General features: G+C 45.8%; 1 protein-coding gene across 5 annotated transcripts in view; it reads left to right on the forward strand.

Moving 5' to 3' along the window:
* Positions 1 to 17,029, forward strand: part of eno1a (enolase 1a, (alpha)) — an 88,945-nt gene that overhangs the window by 19,116 nt on the left and 52,800 nt on the right. For all 5 annotated transcript variants that reach the window (XM_087980298.1, XM_087980294.1, XM_087980295.1 and 2 more), the window contains 2 exons: positions 3,151 to 3,244; positions 16,539 to 16,634. In XM_087980298.1, the coding sequence (XP_087836424.1) occupies positions 3,160 to 3,244; positions 16,539 to 16,634 (181 nt within the window). In that variant the 5' untranslated portion in view covers positions 3,151 to 3,159. Of the gene's footprint in view, positions 1 to 3,150; positions 3,245 to 16,538; positions 16,635 to 17,029 lie in introns of those variants that run through there.

The raw sequence follows: 17,029 nt of genomic DNA on the forward strand, positions 1-17,029 counted from the left end.
GAGAGAGAGAGAAACAGGGGAGAGAGAGAGAGCGAGAGAGAGAGACAGGGGGAGAGAGAGAGAGAGAGAAGGGGGAGAGAGAGGGAGAGAGACGGGGGAGAGAGAGAGACAGGGGGAGAGAGAGAGAGAGAGAGACAGGGGAGAGAGAGAGGGAGAGAGACAGGAGAGAGAGAGAGACAGGAAAGAGAGAGAGAGACAGGAGAGAGAGAGAGAGACAGGAGAGAGAGAGAGACAGGAGAGAGAGAGAGAGAGAGACAGCGGGAGAGAGAGAGAGGGACGGGTGGGAGAGAGAGACGGGGAGAGAGAGAGAGAGACAGGGAGAGAGAGAGACAGGGGAGAGAGAGAGAGAGATGGGGGAGGGAGACAGAGACTGGGGAGAGAGAGACAGGGGGGAGAGAGAGAGAGACAGGGGAGAGAGAGAGAGAGACGGGGGGAGAGAGAGAGAGAGACGGGGGGGGAGAGAGAGAGAGACGGGGGGGGAGAGAGAGAGAGACAGGGGAGGGTGGGGAGAGAGGGAGAGGGAGGAGGAGAGAGGGAGAGGTGGAGGAGAGAGGGAGAGGGAGGGGGAGAGAGGGAGAGGGAGGGGGGAGAGAGAGACAGGGGAGCGAGGAGAGAGAGGGGGAGAGAGGAGGTGGGGAGAGAGACAGGAGAGAGAGGGGGAGAGAGGAGAGAGAGGGGGAGAGAGGAGAGAGAGGCAGGGGGAGAGAGAGAGAGGCAGGGGGAGTGAGAGGGAGAGAGAGAGACAGGGGGAGAGAGAGAGACAGGGGAGAGAGAGGGAGAGAGGAGAGAGAGACAGGAGAGACAGGGGAGAGAGAGAGACAGGGGAGAGAGAGAGACGGGAGAGAGAGACAGGGGAGAGAGAGGGAGGGGTAGAGAGAGAGAGGGGGAGAGAGGGAGAGAGAGAGACAGGGGAGAGAGAGAGAGACGGGGAGAGAGAGAGAGAGAGAGACAGGGGAGAGAGAGAGAGACAGGGTAGAGAGAGAGAGAAACAGGGGAGAAAGACAGGGAAGAGAGAGGGGGAGAGAGAGAGACAGGGGAGAGGGAGACAGGAGGGAGAGAGAGAGACAGGGGAAGAGAGAGAGAGAGACGGGGAGAGAGAGAGACAGGGGAGAGAGAGAGAGAGAGACAGGGGAGAGAGAGAGAGCGAGGAGTGAGAGACAGGGGGGAGAGAGAGACAGGGGAGAGAGAGAGAGACAGGGGAGAGAGGGAGAAAGAGAGACAGGGGAGGGAGAGACGAGAGAGGAGGGAGAGACGAGAGAGGAGGGAGAGACGAGAGAGGAGGGAGAGACGGAGAGAGAGGGACAGGGGAGAGAGAGAGAGAGAGAGAGACAGGAGAGACAGGGAGAGAGACAGGGGAGAGAGAGACAGGGGAGAGAGAGACAGGGGAGAGACGAGAGGGAGAGACGAGAGGGAGAGACGAGAGGGAGAGACGAGAGAGGAGGGAGAGACAAGAGAGGAGGGAGAGACGAGAGAGGGGGGAGAGAGAGGGAGTGGGGAGAGAGAGGGAGGGGGGAGAGAGAGGGGGACAGGGGGAGAGAGAGAGAGGGACAGGGGGAGAGAGAGAGAGAGAGGGACAGGGGGAGAGACAGAGAGAGAGCGAGACAGAGAGGAGGGAGGGACGAGAGAGGAGGGAGAGACGAGAGAGGGGGGAGAGAGAGGGAGGGGGAGAGAGAGGGGGGACAGGGGAGAGAGAGAGAGGGACAGGGGAGAGAGAGAGAGGGACAGGGGGAGAGAGAGGGGGAACAGGGGAGAGAGAGAGAGAGGGACAGGGGGAGAGAGAGATGGACAGGGGGAGAGAGAGAGAGAGGGACAGGGGGAGAGAGAGAGAGCGAGACAGAGGAGAGAGGAGGGAGGGACGAGAGAGGAGGGAGAGACGAGAGAGGAGGGAGAGACGAGAGAGGGGGAGAGAGAGGGGGACAGGGGGAGAGAGGAGGGACAGGGGGAGAGAGAGAGAGGGACAGGGCGAGAGAGAGAGAGAGCGAGACAGAGGAGAGAGAAGGGAGGGACGAGAGAGGAGGGAGAGACGAGAGAGGGGGGAGAGAGAGGGAGGGGGAGAGAGAGGGGGACAGGGGAGAGAGAGAGGGACAGGGGAGAGAGAGAGAGGGACAGGGGGAGAGAGAGAGAGGGCCAGGGGGAGAGAGAGAGAGGGACAGGGGGGGAGAGAGAGAGAAAGGGACAGGGGGAGAGAGAGAGAGAGGGACGGGGGGGAGAGAGAGAGAGCGAGACAGGGGAGAGAGAGGGACAGGGGGAGAGAGAGAGAGCGAGACAGGGGAGAGGGAGAGGACAGGGGGAGAGAGAGAGAGAGAGCGAGACGGGGAGAGAGAGAGAGAGAGGGGGAGAGAGAGAGAGCGAGACAGGGGAGAGAGAGAGAGACAGGGGAGAGAGAGAGAGAGCGAGACAGGGGAGAGAGAGAGAGACAGGGGGAGAGAGAGAGAGAGCGAGACAGGGGAGAGAGAGGGACTGGGAGAGAGAGAGAGCGAGACAGGGGAGAGAGAGAGGGACAGGGGGAGAGAGAGAGAGAGAGCGAGACAGGGGAGAGAGAGAGAGAGGGGGAGAGAGAGAGAGAGCGAGACAGGGGAGAGAGAGAGAGAGAGGGACAGGGGGAGAGAGAGAGAGAGCGAGACAGGGGAGAGAGAGGGACAGGGGGAGAGAGAGAGAGAGCGAGACAGGGGAGAGAGAGAGGGACAGGGGGAGAGAGAGAGAGAGAGAGAGCGAGACAGGGGAGAGAGAGAGAGAGGGGGAGAGAGAGAGAGCGAGACAGGGGAGAGAGAGAGAGAGACAGGGGTGAGAGAGAGAGAGAGAGAGAGAGACAGGGGAGAGAGAGCGAGATGAGAGAGAGATGGGAGAGAGAGAGAGAGAGACAGGGAAAAAGACCTCGGCACAACATTGTGGGCCAAAGTGCCTGTTCTGTGCTGTACCTTTCTATGTTCTATGAATTATCTCCACTGTCTTAGTCAATATTTATCCCTCACTATAAAAGCAGATTATCTGTTCTTTATACGTTGTCATTTGTGAGAGTTTGTGGTGCACAAATTGAATATTCCTACGTTGCAATGATTACATTTTAAAAAGCTCTTCATTATCTGTGTAGCACATTGGTAGTTGTGAAAGATGCTATACAAATTTACAGCTTCTTTTATATCTCCACAGAACGTCACCATGTCCATCTTGAAGATTCATGCCCGTGAAATATTTGATTCGCGTGGTAACCCCACTGTAGAGGTGGACTTGTATACTGGAAAAGGTCAGTTTTACCTGTGTCAGTGCACTGACTTCTTCTGATTAATATTGTTTTATTGTTACTAAAAACATGAAGCGGTTACTTCCTGTTCCTGTTAATCGGGACTTTTAAGTGAATTGGAGATTTATATGGGGAGGGAGACTGTGGGGTTTTGGTGGGTAGGGGGATTGGGGAGTTTCGGTAGCGATGGGGATTGGGGGGTTTTGGTGGAGAGGGGGCTTGGGGGCCATACAGGGGAGGGGATTTGGTGGTTTGGGGGCAGATTGAGGGTTTTGGTGGAGAGGAGATAGGGGTGTCTGAAGTGGAGAAGAAATTTTGGAGGGGAGTGGAGCATTTGGCGTGAGGGGAAATGCAGGTTTCTGTGGGGTCATTTTCTTCATTCTTTCAAGGGACGTAGGCAAGGTCAGTACTTGTTGTCCATCTCTTAATGCCCTTGAACTGAGTGACTTACTTGTTCATGAGGTAATGCTGACGTCCTTAGTCAAAGATTGGGGGACCTGACATTGGAAACTTTACAGGGGTCATTGTGATTTAGAGCCACTCCCCACTATAGCCTGTAGCCAGAGTCCATCCACAATCTGAGGTATCCAGTGGGTATTGCCTGCCATTAGGTGCTGCTGGTCTATGATTGGTTGGAGGTCTCAGTGCATGAATTTGCTCCAGCAGAGTCCTTCATCCCACAGGAATGCCTGTCAATTGCCTGAGTATACAGGGTGCACAGACTTCCCTTAAAAGAGGCAATGTTGATCTATCACTTGTCACCTCCGTTAAATACCACCGTATAACTGTGTTTTAAACCAAAATGGCAGCTTAACTCTGAAAAACTGTTGGTGTCAGGAGAATGCAGTTGTGTTATTCTGTGTAACGTTGTTTTTTAAGCAGTGTACTTTTTTAATTGAGAATTTTTTTGTAAATTTGAAAGTAGTTCAAATTACTTTTCACTAGGTACAGGTTGTATCATTGAATTGGTTCAACTTACTTTGGAGATTTAATTGCCTAAAGTGGTTCTGGAGTATAGCGTAACTGGAGCACATGTGACTTTTGTAAATCTTGTTGTATTTTTGTCCTGTTAATGCTGTCTGTCCGACATAACATTTCCACAGTAAAGATGTTTCCTGATGAACTTGTCGCTGAATTATCGATGAACTTGGTTAGTAGTAATTTCCTTGGTTAGCATATATTATCCAGTTGTCAAGGGTCACCACACTTTCAGAAGGATGCTAAGACATACAGAAGGTGCAGGAAAGATTAACAAGGATGGTTCTAGGGCTGGAGGACTTCAGTTACGTGGATAGATAAAAAGAAGCTGGGGCTACTTCTCCTCAGACGAGAGATGATTCAGAGAAGATTTGATAGATCATGAGGAATCTGGACAAATAATAACAGATGGGTTGAAAACCAGGGGACACCAATTTAACGTGAGTGACAAATGAATTAGTGTCTAACAGGAAGGAAATCTTTCTTACATGGCAAGTGGTTGGGTTCTGGAATACACTGTGGTGGAGGAACATTTGCTCAAAGATCTAAAGATAATTGGATATTGGAGAGAAACCGAAAATTGAAAATCTATGACAACAAAGATGGATGAACTGAATTTCTTTTGCAAAAAGCTAGCATGGACATGATACACTGAATGGCCTCCTTCTGTGCTGATGCCATTCAGTGATTCTATCATCTACTTTGAATTAGCAATATGTGTGAGCTGCCTCTATTTAGTGATAATGTTGAGTTTATGAGGACTGCAGATGCTGAAAATGCTTTTCCAGCACCACACTTTTTGATTGTGGAGTTTGTGGTACACTTAGCTTAAATCCTAAAGAAGGCAAAATATAGCAAACTTGCCAATTTCTGGTTAATGGCTTAATTTGCAACATTATGCCTTTCCTCCAAAACAGGAACTTCATGACCCATTTTAAGCACTCAATTGTAAAATAATACGGTTAATTAACTACAGGTTGAATTTGTTGGCTATTATAAGACATAAGACCATCAGACCATAAAACCATAAGACGTAGGAGTGAAAGTCAGGCCAATTGAGTCCACTCCGCCATTCAATCATGGCTGATGGGCGTTTCAATCCCACTTTCCTGCACTCTCCCTGTAACCCTTAATTCCTTGCGAGATCAAGAATTTATCAATCTCTGCCTTGAAGACATTTAACGTCCCGGCCTCTACTGCGTTCTGTGGCAATGAATTCCACAGGCCCACCACTCTCTGGCTGATGAAATGTCTCCTCATTTCCATTCTAAATTGACCCCCTCTCATTCTAAGGCTGTGCCCACGGGTCCTAGTATCCCAGCCTGATGGAAACAATTATATTACCTCCATTTTCCACCAAAATATTTTTATAAGCAAATTTGGTTTTAAAAATGATTCCAGGGTCAAGGCATTTTTACCTACAAAAGGTACCAAAATAACTCAATGCTTATTATAAATGCTGCTTTGTGGTTGCTTAAAATGGCTCAGGAACTTGGAACTGCTGATAGCATGAAGTACAACATCTTTGTGCTTTTCTAACCCACAAAACTGGCTGAATGCCCTTTGGCAGGAGTATGGCTCTTCAAATAGTCACCTAGTAAGTGTTGTGTCTATGATGATATTCCTGGTGCTGCCAGTTTTGCAGTATTTCTGCATTTGGATTGGTAGCTTAACTAAGATTGTTTATTCCTTCATGTGGAAGTTGCACAATTAGAGGTCGTGCAATGCTTTGATCTGCCAACAATGATTTAGATTAGTTACCTTTCTAATGTGGGCGAAACGGTGGCACAGTGGTTAGCACTGCTGCCTCACAGCGCCAGAGACCCGGGTTCAATTCCCGCCTCAGGTGACTGACTGTGTGGAGTTTGCACGTTCTCCCCGTGTCAGCGTGGGTTTCCTCCGGGTGCTCCGGTTTCCTCCCACAGTCCAAAGATGTGCAGGTCAGGTGAATTGGGCATGCTAAATTGCCCGTAGTGTTAGGTTAGGGGTATGGGTGGGTTGCGCTTCGGCGGGTCGGTGTGGACTTGTTGGGCCGAAGGGCCTGTTTCCACACTGTAAGTAATCTAATCTAATATAATGTGTTGCTTTGAGTAATATATTTCTGAGCTATTCAGTGTAGGAAAGGAGTCTGTCATAGCTGGTACTGTATCATCCCTACTTAAGCCATTGGATCATTTCTTTGGATTAACATTTCAGAGTCCATCTGCTCATTGCTGGCCGGAGGAGACTGTGTGCGATGTAACCGAGTCTCTTGCTGATTGAATACATTTGCTGAGGCTGATGTAAACCCCAGAGAATAGTCACTGTGATACAGTGTGCAGGTCTGTAGCTTGGTTCAAAGATAAATATAGCAGCCAGTTCAGTGACCGGACCTGCTTTGGCTGGAGCTCTTGGACAGAATGTTGGAGCTGAAAATCATTTGCGCTGGATTACACTTGGTATGCTGTAGATTGTAAGGACCCAAATGAAGGTATAGAATACAGTAAACTGAGCCTTGGGACACTGCTGATTTGAAAGGAATACTGTATCCTATCAGTCTCTACCACATTCAGTTCAGCCCCAAGCTGACAAATCCCCGTCCTTTGTATTAATCCTTTGGTTTCAAACTGGAGTGTTTTCTTGAGATAAGTGCTTTGAAAATGCAAAGCTAGATACAAATGAAGGGGTGGGGGGAGATGCACAACGGATCAAAATTTTGTCCATTTTATCTTTTGAAATGTGTTTGAATCCATTTTCAATGGTCTCCAATACTGCCCTACATGACAAGAGTTCTGTATGTTTTAGAGTTAGGTTCTATTGCATGTGTACTCAAAATCAAGGTAAAAGAGCATAGTGAAAGGTGTACAATGTAACCGCACTCAGCACCATCTTAGGTACACAAGCTTAGTTGAAAATGTGTTGCTGGAAAAGCGCAGCAGGTCAGGCAGCATCCAAGGCGCAGGAGAATCGACGTTTCGGGCGTGAGCCCTTCTTCAGGACTGAAGAAGGGCTCATGCCCGAAACATCGATTCTCCTGCTCCTTGGATGCTGTCTGACCTGCTGCGCTTTTCCAGCAACACATTTTCAGCTCTGCATCTGCAGTCCTCACTTTTTTCTACAAAATCTTAGTTACAGAAATAGAGAAATAAAGAAAGAAGTTAAAATGTCAAACATTACAGTGCTTCCTTCAGCCATGGGCCTGAGGATACTCCAAACTGATTCCCCAAGAGGGCTCGCTCTCCCCTTGTGCTGAGCTAAGACCTGCCCAGGCACACCAGGCTTCACTGCTGCTTGCAAGACTTTGGCCCCAGTTAACACATTGCTTGCCACCCTTCACCATCTCATCACTAACCTTGCGTCATCCTGCACCACTGCCACCTTCCAGGCTCATGCTGGGCTCCAGCTGATGCCACATTCTGTCACTGCCACTGTCCCCACTGTACCAGTTTTACGAACACTCCAGGTACACACTGGCCCTACTCTCTTCCATACTAGGCCTTCTCACCTCCGCGCTGGGCCTTCTCACCTCCGTGCTGGGCCTACCCTTCCCCGCACTGGGCCTACCCTTCCCCGCGCTGGGCCTACCCTTCTCCGCGCTGGGCCTACCCTTCTCCGCGCTGGGCCTACCCTTCTCCGCGCTGGGCCTATCCTTCTCCGCGCAGGGCCTACCCTTCTCCGCGCAGGGCCTATTCTCTTTCACGCAGGGCCTCCTCTTCTCTGCGCAGGGCCTCCTCTTCTCTGCTTAGGGCCTCCTCTCTTTCGCGCAGGGCCTCCTCTCTTTCGCGCAGGGCCTCCTCTTCTCCGCGCAGGGCCTCCTCTTCTCCGCGCAGGGCCTACTCTCTTTCGCACTGGGTTTACTCACCTCTGCGCAGGGCCTATTCTCCTCCTTGCTGGGCCTATTCTCCTCTGCAACTACATTCCTGATGAAAAGCTTATGCCCAAAACGCCGACTGTCCTGCTCCTCGGATGCAGCCTGACCTGCTGTGCTTTTCCAGCGCCACACTTTTCAACTCTGCTGTCCTCTGCGCTGGGCCTTCTGTGTTTTGCGTTGGTCTCACTCAAGGTCTGCACTCGGCGCACCTGAGTTCCGTGAGGTCTGTTGCTGATGCCATCAAGCTCAAGAGGTAAGTAAGGAAAATTGAAGATAGAAAAGAGAAAGGAAAAGAAATACCATCAGAACAAAGGAGGTTTGGCTCAGGGGCCCTACCCCACCACCATCTCGCTTGCTTAGTTTGGTGAATGTTGGATGTTTTTAGGCAACAAATGCTCTAGTCCAATTCATACTTTAATTTTCTATCATCTGTCGGATGGCAGGCTTTGAACTCTGACAGTGAGAGTCATCCTTGCTGAATAGCTGCAGGACAAACCAGGGCCCGTGTGTCATTGATATCTACTCCAGAAGCCTCAGCATAAACCCCTTCAGCCTGTGTGGAGAGAGACAAACAATGCCCAAGTGTTACTGAGCAGCGAGTGACCTGGCTGCAGATCAAGTGTCAGACAACTCATCTGAAACTCAGCAAATGAGGAGATGATTGCATGGCTTTGGGGATTTGCATACACCAAATAATTTTTTTAAAAACTTCTTCAGTTGAGGCAAATATTTCAACCACAGAGAAATATATTCTTTTCTGAGCTTCTTATTGACTTCTTATTAATTGAGGGGTTTGGTTGAGGCAAGCTATTGCTGAGTCAGAAGACTGGAGATTGTAAAAGTGTAATGTGATCATTCAAAGAACAAAGCCGAGTATTTAGATTACATTGCTGACAATGTGGAAACCGGCCCTTCAGCCCAACAAGTCCACACCAACCCTCCAAAGGGTAACCCACCCAGACTCATTCCCCTACCCTATATTTACCCCTGACTAATGTACCTAACACCACGGGCAATTTAGCATGGCCAATTCACCTAACCTGCACATCTTTGGATTGTGGGAGGAAACCAGAGCACCCAGAGGAAATCCACGTAGACACAGGGAGAACATGCAAACTCCCCACAGTCACCCAAGGCAGGAATTGAACGCAGGTCCCTGGCACTGTGAGGCAGTATTGCTAACCACTGAGCCACTGTGCTGCCTCATGTTAGGGGGAAACATTTGCATACAGAAGATTAATAAGAAATGAGGCACTGTACCAGAAACAATCATAGCTTTTGAAAAGGAAATGAATAAGTGATTAAATAAGAGAAACAAACACAAGGTTATGGAGAAAGAGGGCAGTGACTGAATGGATATCTCAAACTTGTATAAGTACAATGGGTCAAATTGCCCTTTGGCATTGAACATGCTACATCACGTTGCAAGATGGGGTTTGTTTACCTGTATATTATTTGATTATATTGACATTGCAGTGTTGAGCAAGTATTGCTTTGTAATATTACTGATACTGAAATTGAAAGCTGAATCTTTGTTTCTGAATCCAATTTTCTTGCCACAAACACATGTATACAATTGTGGAATTTTTAATTACACCTTCCCCTGGAGAAACTATTGATGTTGTTTACTGAATTATAGTTTAGAAAGTGTGGATTACACTTAATGGGCATTCTATAAGGTCATTCTTTTTAACTGTCTCCAGTAGTTAGCAACAACAGTATTCACCTCTTCAAGATCAACAAACTCAAATGAGTAGTTATATTAATACTTCTCCAGTACAGTCTAATGCAGACCTTTTGTTTATATACCAGTTGACACCTTATACATTATGGGAGTTGCCTAGGAATACAAGAGCATGTTTGGAAGGCACAAAACCATTTGGTGGAGTGTTCTTTTGTGTGGTGGTGCCTCATCAAAGCCAACCAATCTGATGAAGAATCATCTGGACTCGGTACATTAGCTTGCTCTCTCTATGGATACACCCTGACCCGCTATGATTTCCAGCTTTTTTTTTGTTTTCAGTACAGATTCCAGCATCTGCAGTAATTTGTTCCTTCACTGTAATTGGATCAGCTTTCCATTTTAAATCGGGATGCGTGTATGTTGACCACCTCGCTGACCCACTTGCACCATAGCTGATCGATATAAACCTTTCCTCCAGATTATGTGAAAGATCCTGACTACGTCAGCCTCTGAATGCAAGGAGCACCTATTTTTATGTCTTAGTTACCTCCTGTAGTTATAAAAGGGTTTTCAACTGTAGGTGCAGTAAGATTAGATTAGATTCCCTACAGTGGCAACAGACCCTTCGGCCCGGCCAGTCCACACCAACCTTCCGAAGAGTAACCCACCTCCCTCTGACTAACAGTCCCCGGGCAAATTAGCATGGCCAGTTCACCTTACCTATACATCTTTGGAGTGTGGGAGGAAACAGGAGCACCCAAAGGAAACCTACGCAGACACTGGGAGAATGTGCAAACTCCACAAAGACAGTCACCTGAGGCTGGAATTGAACCTGGGACCCTAGGGCTGTGAGGCAGCAGTGCTAACCACTGAGCCACTGAGCCACCGTGCCACTCCTTTCACTAAGATGATAGGTAAAGGAATAAACAACTTTGCAGACTAAGATAGTTCTGCCCTACCCACTATCAGTCACCACTGGAACAAAATAGCTTCAGAATTAATGGGAATGTACAGAAGTTCTAAATATTTAGCATTTTGATATTAAATAAATTCACATCTTTATTGTATATTGTTAAAGTATTAGTTTTGGGCAGGAGCAAAAGTATTAATACTTTCATATTATAACTATTAATTTTACAAGAGAATGTACATGTTAGAAACATTATATCACAATCTTCTGAGAAATAAATATTTGTTGCTTATCTGTATTAATGAAACAAAAGCAAGAATATCATCTGTGTTGCTGATGAAACTACATTGTTGTTGCTCATGTGAATGATGACTTTGCTGAGCTTCTTGGAGCTGATCTGGTTGTATAGAATCATGCGAGTGCTGAGGTTGAGATCTTTAGCGTGGTCTCCTGGAAGGCCATGATGCTTATTGGCTAATATTTTAGACCAACTGTTCCTTGAACTGATGTTCTAGTCTTGACTATTGTAATAAATATCTGTCATATATTCTCATTATTTGGGAATGTGTTTTTTTTTAGAAGTAGAGATAAATGGAGTTTGGTTTCAATTCTGTGAAGGTAACCTTTTGAAAAGAGGTCAGAAAGTCAATTTGAACAGTGACCTAATTACATTGTAACCAAGAAAGCAAGTGATTTAGTGAAGTGCCTAGCAAAGTAACTGAGATGTTAATCTTGTTGAGTTAATGATAGAGAAATCAAAACAGTGGCCTTTAGTTTAGTTTGTTTTTGGTTCAGAAGAATTGGGAGTTCAGATGAGGAAAGCTGTTTTTACATTAGCAGAAGAGTTTAGTTTGGGAAATCTCCAAGCTGTGAGAGTTTGCATTGAGTGTTTCAAGTTATCAGAACTGATCAGAGGTTTGGGTATCAAAACTAGGAAACAACCATAAATTATCTCAGCAATGCAAACAGTCTGTTTTGGAAAATAATTAAAGAGTCGAGATGCGAATGATATTTCTCTGGGATTGAGTATCTGTAACCTATATTGCTAGAAAGCAGGTTGAAGCATTGTATTGCTATTTATGTTACGTTTTCTGAGCTATAGCTTTTTTTTTGCGTACACTTTATTCACATAAGGTCGCAACTTTGAGGATTTTTTCTATTGCCACTCTAATAGCTCCTCTCTGAGTTCAGTGTAATTTTTGGTTTGTCTTTGAGAAATGCCTTGAAGTACTTAAAGAGAAAATGGAAGTTGTCAATGTTGGTTTTTGTTTTTCAATTTTTACAGCTTGAATTAAATACTAGTTGGTATTAAATCTGCATGGAACAGTGCCTTTTTGTAGTAGAGCTTCCAGGCACAGGCAGCTTTTTATTTAGTGAACCCAACAATTTGTATTGTATGTAATTTGCAGACAGTCGTTGCTTGCTAAGTCTGGCAGCCTTTTGTGCAATACAGTTTGACCTTTCAAAACAAAGGCAACATGGCTGGGTAGATCAGTCACAATTTATTAGATTGCTTGATGAATTTTATTCAATTGACCTTTTCTTTACTTAATGTGTCCAGACAAGTTCTGCAAAGTACTGACTGCACACTTTGAAAGAACCTAGGAGGGTGATAATTCACGTTCATGGTGCATTGTACAAGTGTTTATATAGAGGCTGGGACCGTTCTCTTTGATTGGGAGGGTATTCAAGTATTTTTAGTTTTCACAAGCAGTGAACAATTGAATCCTGGGAATTATAGTCCCATTAGGCAGACATTAGGTATGGGTGAGATGCTTGCCTGGATCATGAGATGCTCTTTATGATTGCTTGAATGAATAAAAGGTCAGCTGAACCAAATAACATAGCTTTTCGGAACGTGGGGGAAGGCCATGCCTTAATCATTTGCTCGAATGTTTGAATGATCTACAAGGTTAGTCCACAACTATCCTTGTAGACATATAATTGAGCAATCAGCCTGTGGAAAAAGCCCTTCTAAATAGATTACACTGCATGAGAGATTCTTCTACAGCCATTGCTATGTTGCTAGATCGGCTGGAGAATTGGCTGAATAAATGTGGGCAGGAAGTTGCCATTAAGAGTTTTTGAATCTGCTTGAAGATCCATTAAAAGTGTCATTCCATGTGGATTAATTGATTGTTTCTTTCTAAAGATTGTCAAAAATGAGCTGTTTGGGCAAATGATCCCCAAGTCTATAGGTTCTGTAACTTCTCACACACGCACATACGTACACACATATACAAGCACACACATATACATGTATACACACACACACTCTCTTCTGACTGAATTGGCTATTTCTTGGCTTTAACTTAGGTCAGTGCAGAGTCAAACATGTTTGAAATGTACACAGAGTATGTTCACACATGGCATGGAACAGAACTGACAATTGTTGTGAAAGAAGAAACTTGCTGTTACAGTTCACAAGAATCATGACCAATGCCAAAATGTCTTAAGAGAAGTGCTGAAATGAGGGGTTTCAACCATTTCCATTTGACTGGCCAGTCAGTCACCAGAAGAGAAAGTGAGGACTGCAGATGCTGGAGTCAGAGTCAAAAGTGTGATGCCGGAAAAGCACAAAGTTAATGTTTCCAAACGTCAACTCTCCTGCTTCTCGGACGCTGCCTGACCTGCTGTGCTTTTCCAGCACCACACTTTTCTCCAGTAACCAGAGGAGACATAAGGCTTTCATAAAAGAGCCAGGGAAGCTGAGAAATATTCTTAATTCATATGGGCAATTAACAAGACTAGACCATGAACTGGCGGAAACAATTTGAGGAGATTTGGCATATGGTAGCTTCAGGGCAACTTGCTAAATGCTGCAATCCTTTAAGGCATTTAATTTATTTGAGCCTTGGCTTCACATGGCACTGGGTGAAAATACAGAGGAAATGCCAGACCCTTATTTTGTACGCTAACCAACTCTGGGAGCCAAAGCTGAGAGCAGAAACATCAGTCCTAAATATTTGAACGCTGGCAGGGGAATCCCTGATCAGTGGGGCCACGTATGATTTTGCACAGAGCCTGATGAAGTTCTGAAGAAGCGTCACTGGACTTGAAATATTAACTCTGCCTTCTCCCACAGGTGCAGCCCGACCTGCTGATTTTCTCCTGCAATTTCTGTTTTTGATATGATTTTGGAGATCTTCCAACAAGCCATGAAGTGATCTGAAGTGTCAAACTCAGCAAAGATACTACAGTTTACGTTCCAGAGATGGTTTTCCATACCCAGGGTGGGGGTGTGGTGGTTGGGGGGTTGGGTGCAGTGTTTGTCAACCTAAGCACCAGTCACTTGATATTGACCGACAGAATGGAGGCTTCAGTTGTGAAAGTGAGCTGTGAAACTCGAGCGCCCTGTTGCTAATTAAAATCTTCCTGTTTTTGGATCTGAGTCTTATTGCTTGTGCATATCCAAATCTTGATACTCATTGGCATGGCTTTCCTTGTAAAATTAGAATGTTTAAAATTGCATTCACGTTACAATTTTGAGTTTAAAAAGGGCATCTCTTTTGGGTAAAATGTGAAACCAACAATTTTTATTGTAAAATATAATGACAACAGAAACACCTGCTTTTAGAGGGAATAGTTCTGAAATCAATTGATCTTTATACAAACTATATTTGAAAGCAAATCTACCTTTTCACCAACAAAATCAATTGTGTGAATACTTTTCTAGCATTCCTGAGTGTGTTTAATATTTGCCCATTTCCCACTTTCTGTGTTATCCTGTTTCAGGGTGAATAGACAGGCAAAGTTGCATCTCCTGCAGATCTGGGATTGATTGATGGAGTTAATTGAATCAATGCATTTGCAAAGATGTTTCAAATACCTATAATTTCCTTCAAACCTCAGTGGCCCTTAAAATTGCTGTATTAAACATATTGGGAAATTTTGAAACTGTTTTTCCATTAACAAGCTGACATTGATGTTTTAACTTAATTTAACTATCCTGATAATTGTGTTTCTTCCGTTTTATCATTCGTCACCTATCCTTTGGATGCATTATGAAATATTCTGGGGTCTAGTCTCGAACCAATAACTTTGGTATCTTTTTAAAGGCTGTTGCCTATTTGAATAAATTTGTCAATGAAACACTTGCATTAATTTAGTACCTCGACCTCCAATATTCTGAAGAGCCTCCTGTACAAAAACAATTTCTTTGAAGTGCCGTTACTTCCCTTGTGGACTGAAGTTAACCGCTTTTTAAAAAAAAAAGCAAAAGTACTCCAAAAACAAAACAAACAACTGCAGATGTTGGAAATTAGATTACTTACAGTGTGGAAACAGGCCCTTCGGCCCAACAAGTCCACACTGCCCCGCCGAAGCGCAACCCACCCATACCCCTAACCTAGCACTACGGGCAATTTAGCATGGCCAATTCACCTGACCTGCACATCCTTGGACTGTGGGAGGAAACCGGAGCACCCGGAGGAAACCCACACAGACACGGGGAGAACGTGCAAACTCCACACAGTCAGTCGCCTGAGACGGGAATTGAACCCGGGTCTCTGGCGCTGTGAGGCAGCAGTGCTGACCACTGTGCCACCGTGCCGCCCATCTGAGACAAAAACAAAAATTTCTGGAGAAACTCAGCAGATCCAGTAGTATCTGTGGAGAGAAAGCAGAGTTCATGTTTTGAGTGCCATTCTTCAGAACTGATGGGAGCTAGGAAGAAGTAATGTATATTCTGAAGCTGGAGGTGCCGGTGTTGGACTGGGGTGGACAAAGTTAAAAATCACTCAACACCAGGTTATACCCTCCAACAGATTTATTTGGAATTACGAGCTTTCGGAGCACAGCTACCTGATGAAGGAACAGCATTCCGAAAGCTAGTACTTCCAAATAAACCTGTTGGACTATAACTTGATGTTGTGTGATTTTTAACCAAGTATATTCTGAAGACAGGGATTGGGGGAAAGGAAACCATGATTGATGGAGATGGAGCCCAGAGAGAGGGAGAGCTGCAGTCAGGCAGGCAGGGCGATGGATAATGGTGAACCAGAAAGAGAGAAAAGCTGGTAAGAGGGACCATGAGTATGTGAGAATGGGTTCGCTGTGAACGAAAGCAGCCCATATCATGACAGGACCAGGGCTGTGGGGTAGGTGAATGTTATAAAAGGTGTTCAGGCCCTCCAATCCATTTTCACCTAAATGCCAGGAGAAGGAAAGCTTTTCTTTCTCCTGGCTCACGTTAAACCATCCCTTTGTGTGCCAGACCAATGTCCACTCTCCCTGGGCTCCATCTCCATCTATTGAGTACTCCTAACTCCCCCACCCCTTTTCAGCATATATACCACCCTTTCCCAGCTACCATCAGTTCTGAAGAAGGGTCACTGAACTCATAAATGTTAGCTCTGCTTTCTCTCCATGGATATTGCTAGACCTGTTGAGTTTCTCCAGAAATTTCTGCTTCTGACTAAAGGCATAGAATCCCTACAATGTGGAAGCAGGCCATTCGGCCTATCGAGTCCACGCCGACCCTCTGAAGAGCATGCCACCCAGACCCATCGCCCCCACCCTTTAGCCCTGCATTTCCCATGGCTAATCCCCCAATCTGCATATCCCTGGACAGTATGGGCAATTTAGCATGGCCAGTCCACCTGATCTGCACATTCTTGGACTATGGGAGGAAACCAGAGTACCCAGAGATTACCCATGCAGAGAATGTGCAAACTCCACCAAGACAGTCACCCAAGGGTGGAATCAAACCCAGGTCCCTGGCGCTGTGAGATAATAGTGTTAGCCACCGTGCCACCCTGAAGTTAGCATTGCCCCACTTAAAGAACCTGAATGTTCCATCAGGGAACTTTAACGGCATTCTTACATTTTATCATGAATCAGTTAAATGCTCTTTTTTTTTAAATCCTGCCTACAGGTCTGTTCAGAGCAGCAGTCCCCAGTGGTGCGTCCACTGGCATTTATGAAGCACTAGAACTTCGAGATGGTGACAAGACGCGATTTTTGGGCAAAGGTAGGTCAGCTTGCTCGCCTTGTTTCTCAGTTGCAATATGAACTTTGTGAGCATGTGGAGTTCATTGGAGGAACCAAACCTTCATTGGGGAACACTAACTTTCCTGAAAACTGACCTGAGGCAGATTACAGGAAAACTCCATCCAGAATGTAAATTTGTTTTGACTGTGACTGCAAGTACACATCGCTGGCTACCCCACAATATGGTTTTCACGTTTTAACGTGCAGAGTGCTATAATTTAACCAAATGCATGGGTTAGATTATATGATTTTTAAATCTTTTAAGTCCAGGTATGAGTTAAAGAACCAGTTTTAACATTTTAATACCAGTTGAAGATGGGACGACTGTTGCTGGTTCTGTTCGATATTCTTAAAAGGCCATGCCAAAAGCATCAA

This window comes from Chiloscyllium plagiosum, unplaced genomic scaffold (assembly GCF_037043375.1).
Source record: "Chiloscyllium plagiosum isolate Xiang-an unplaced genomic scaffold, Cpla_swu_hap1 HiC_scaffold_37, whole genome shotgun sequence".
Taxonomy (NCBI): Eukaryota; Metazoa; Chordata; class Chondrichthyes; order Orectolobiformes; family Hemiscylliidae; genus Chiloscyllium; species Chiloscyllium plagiosum.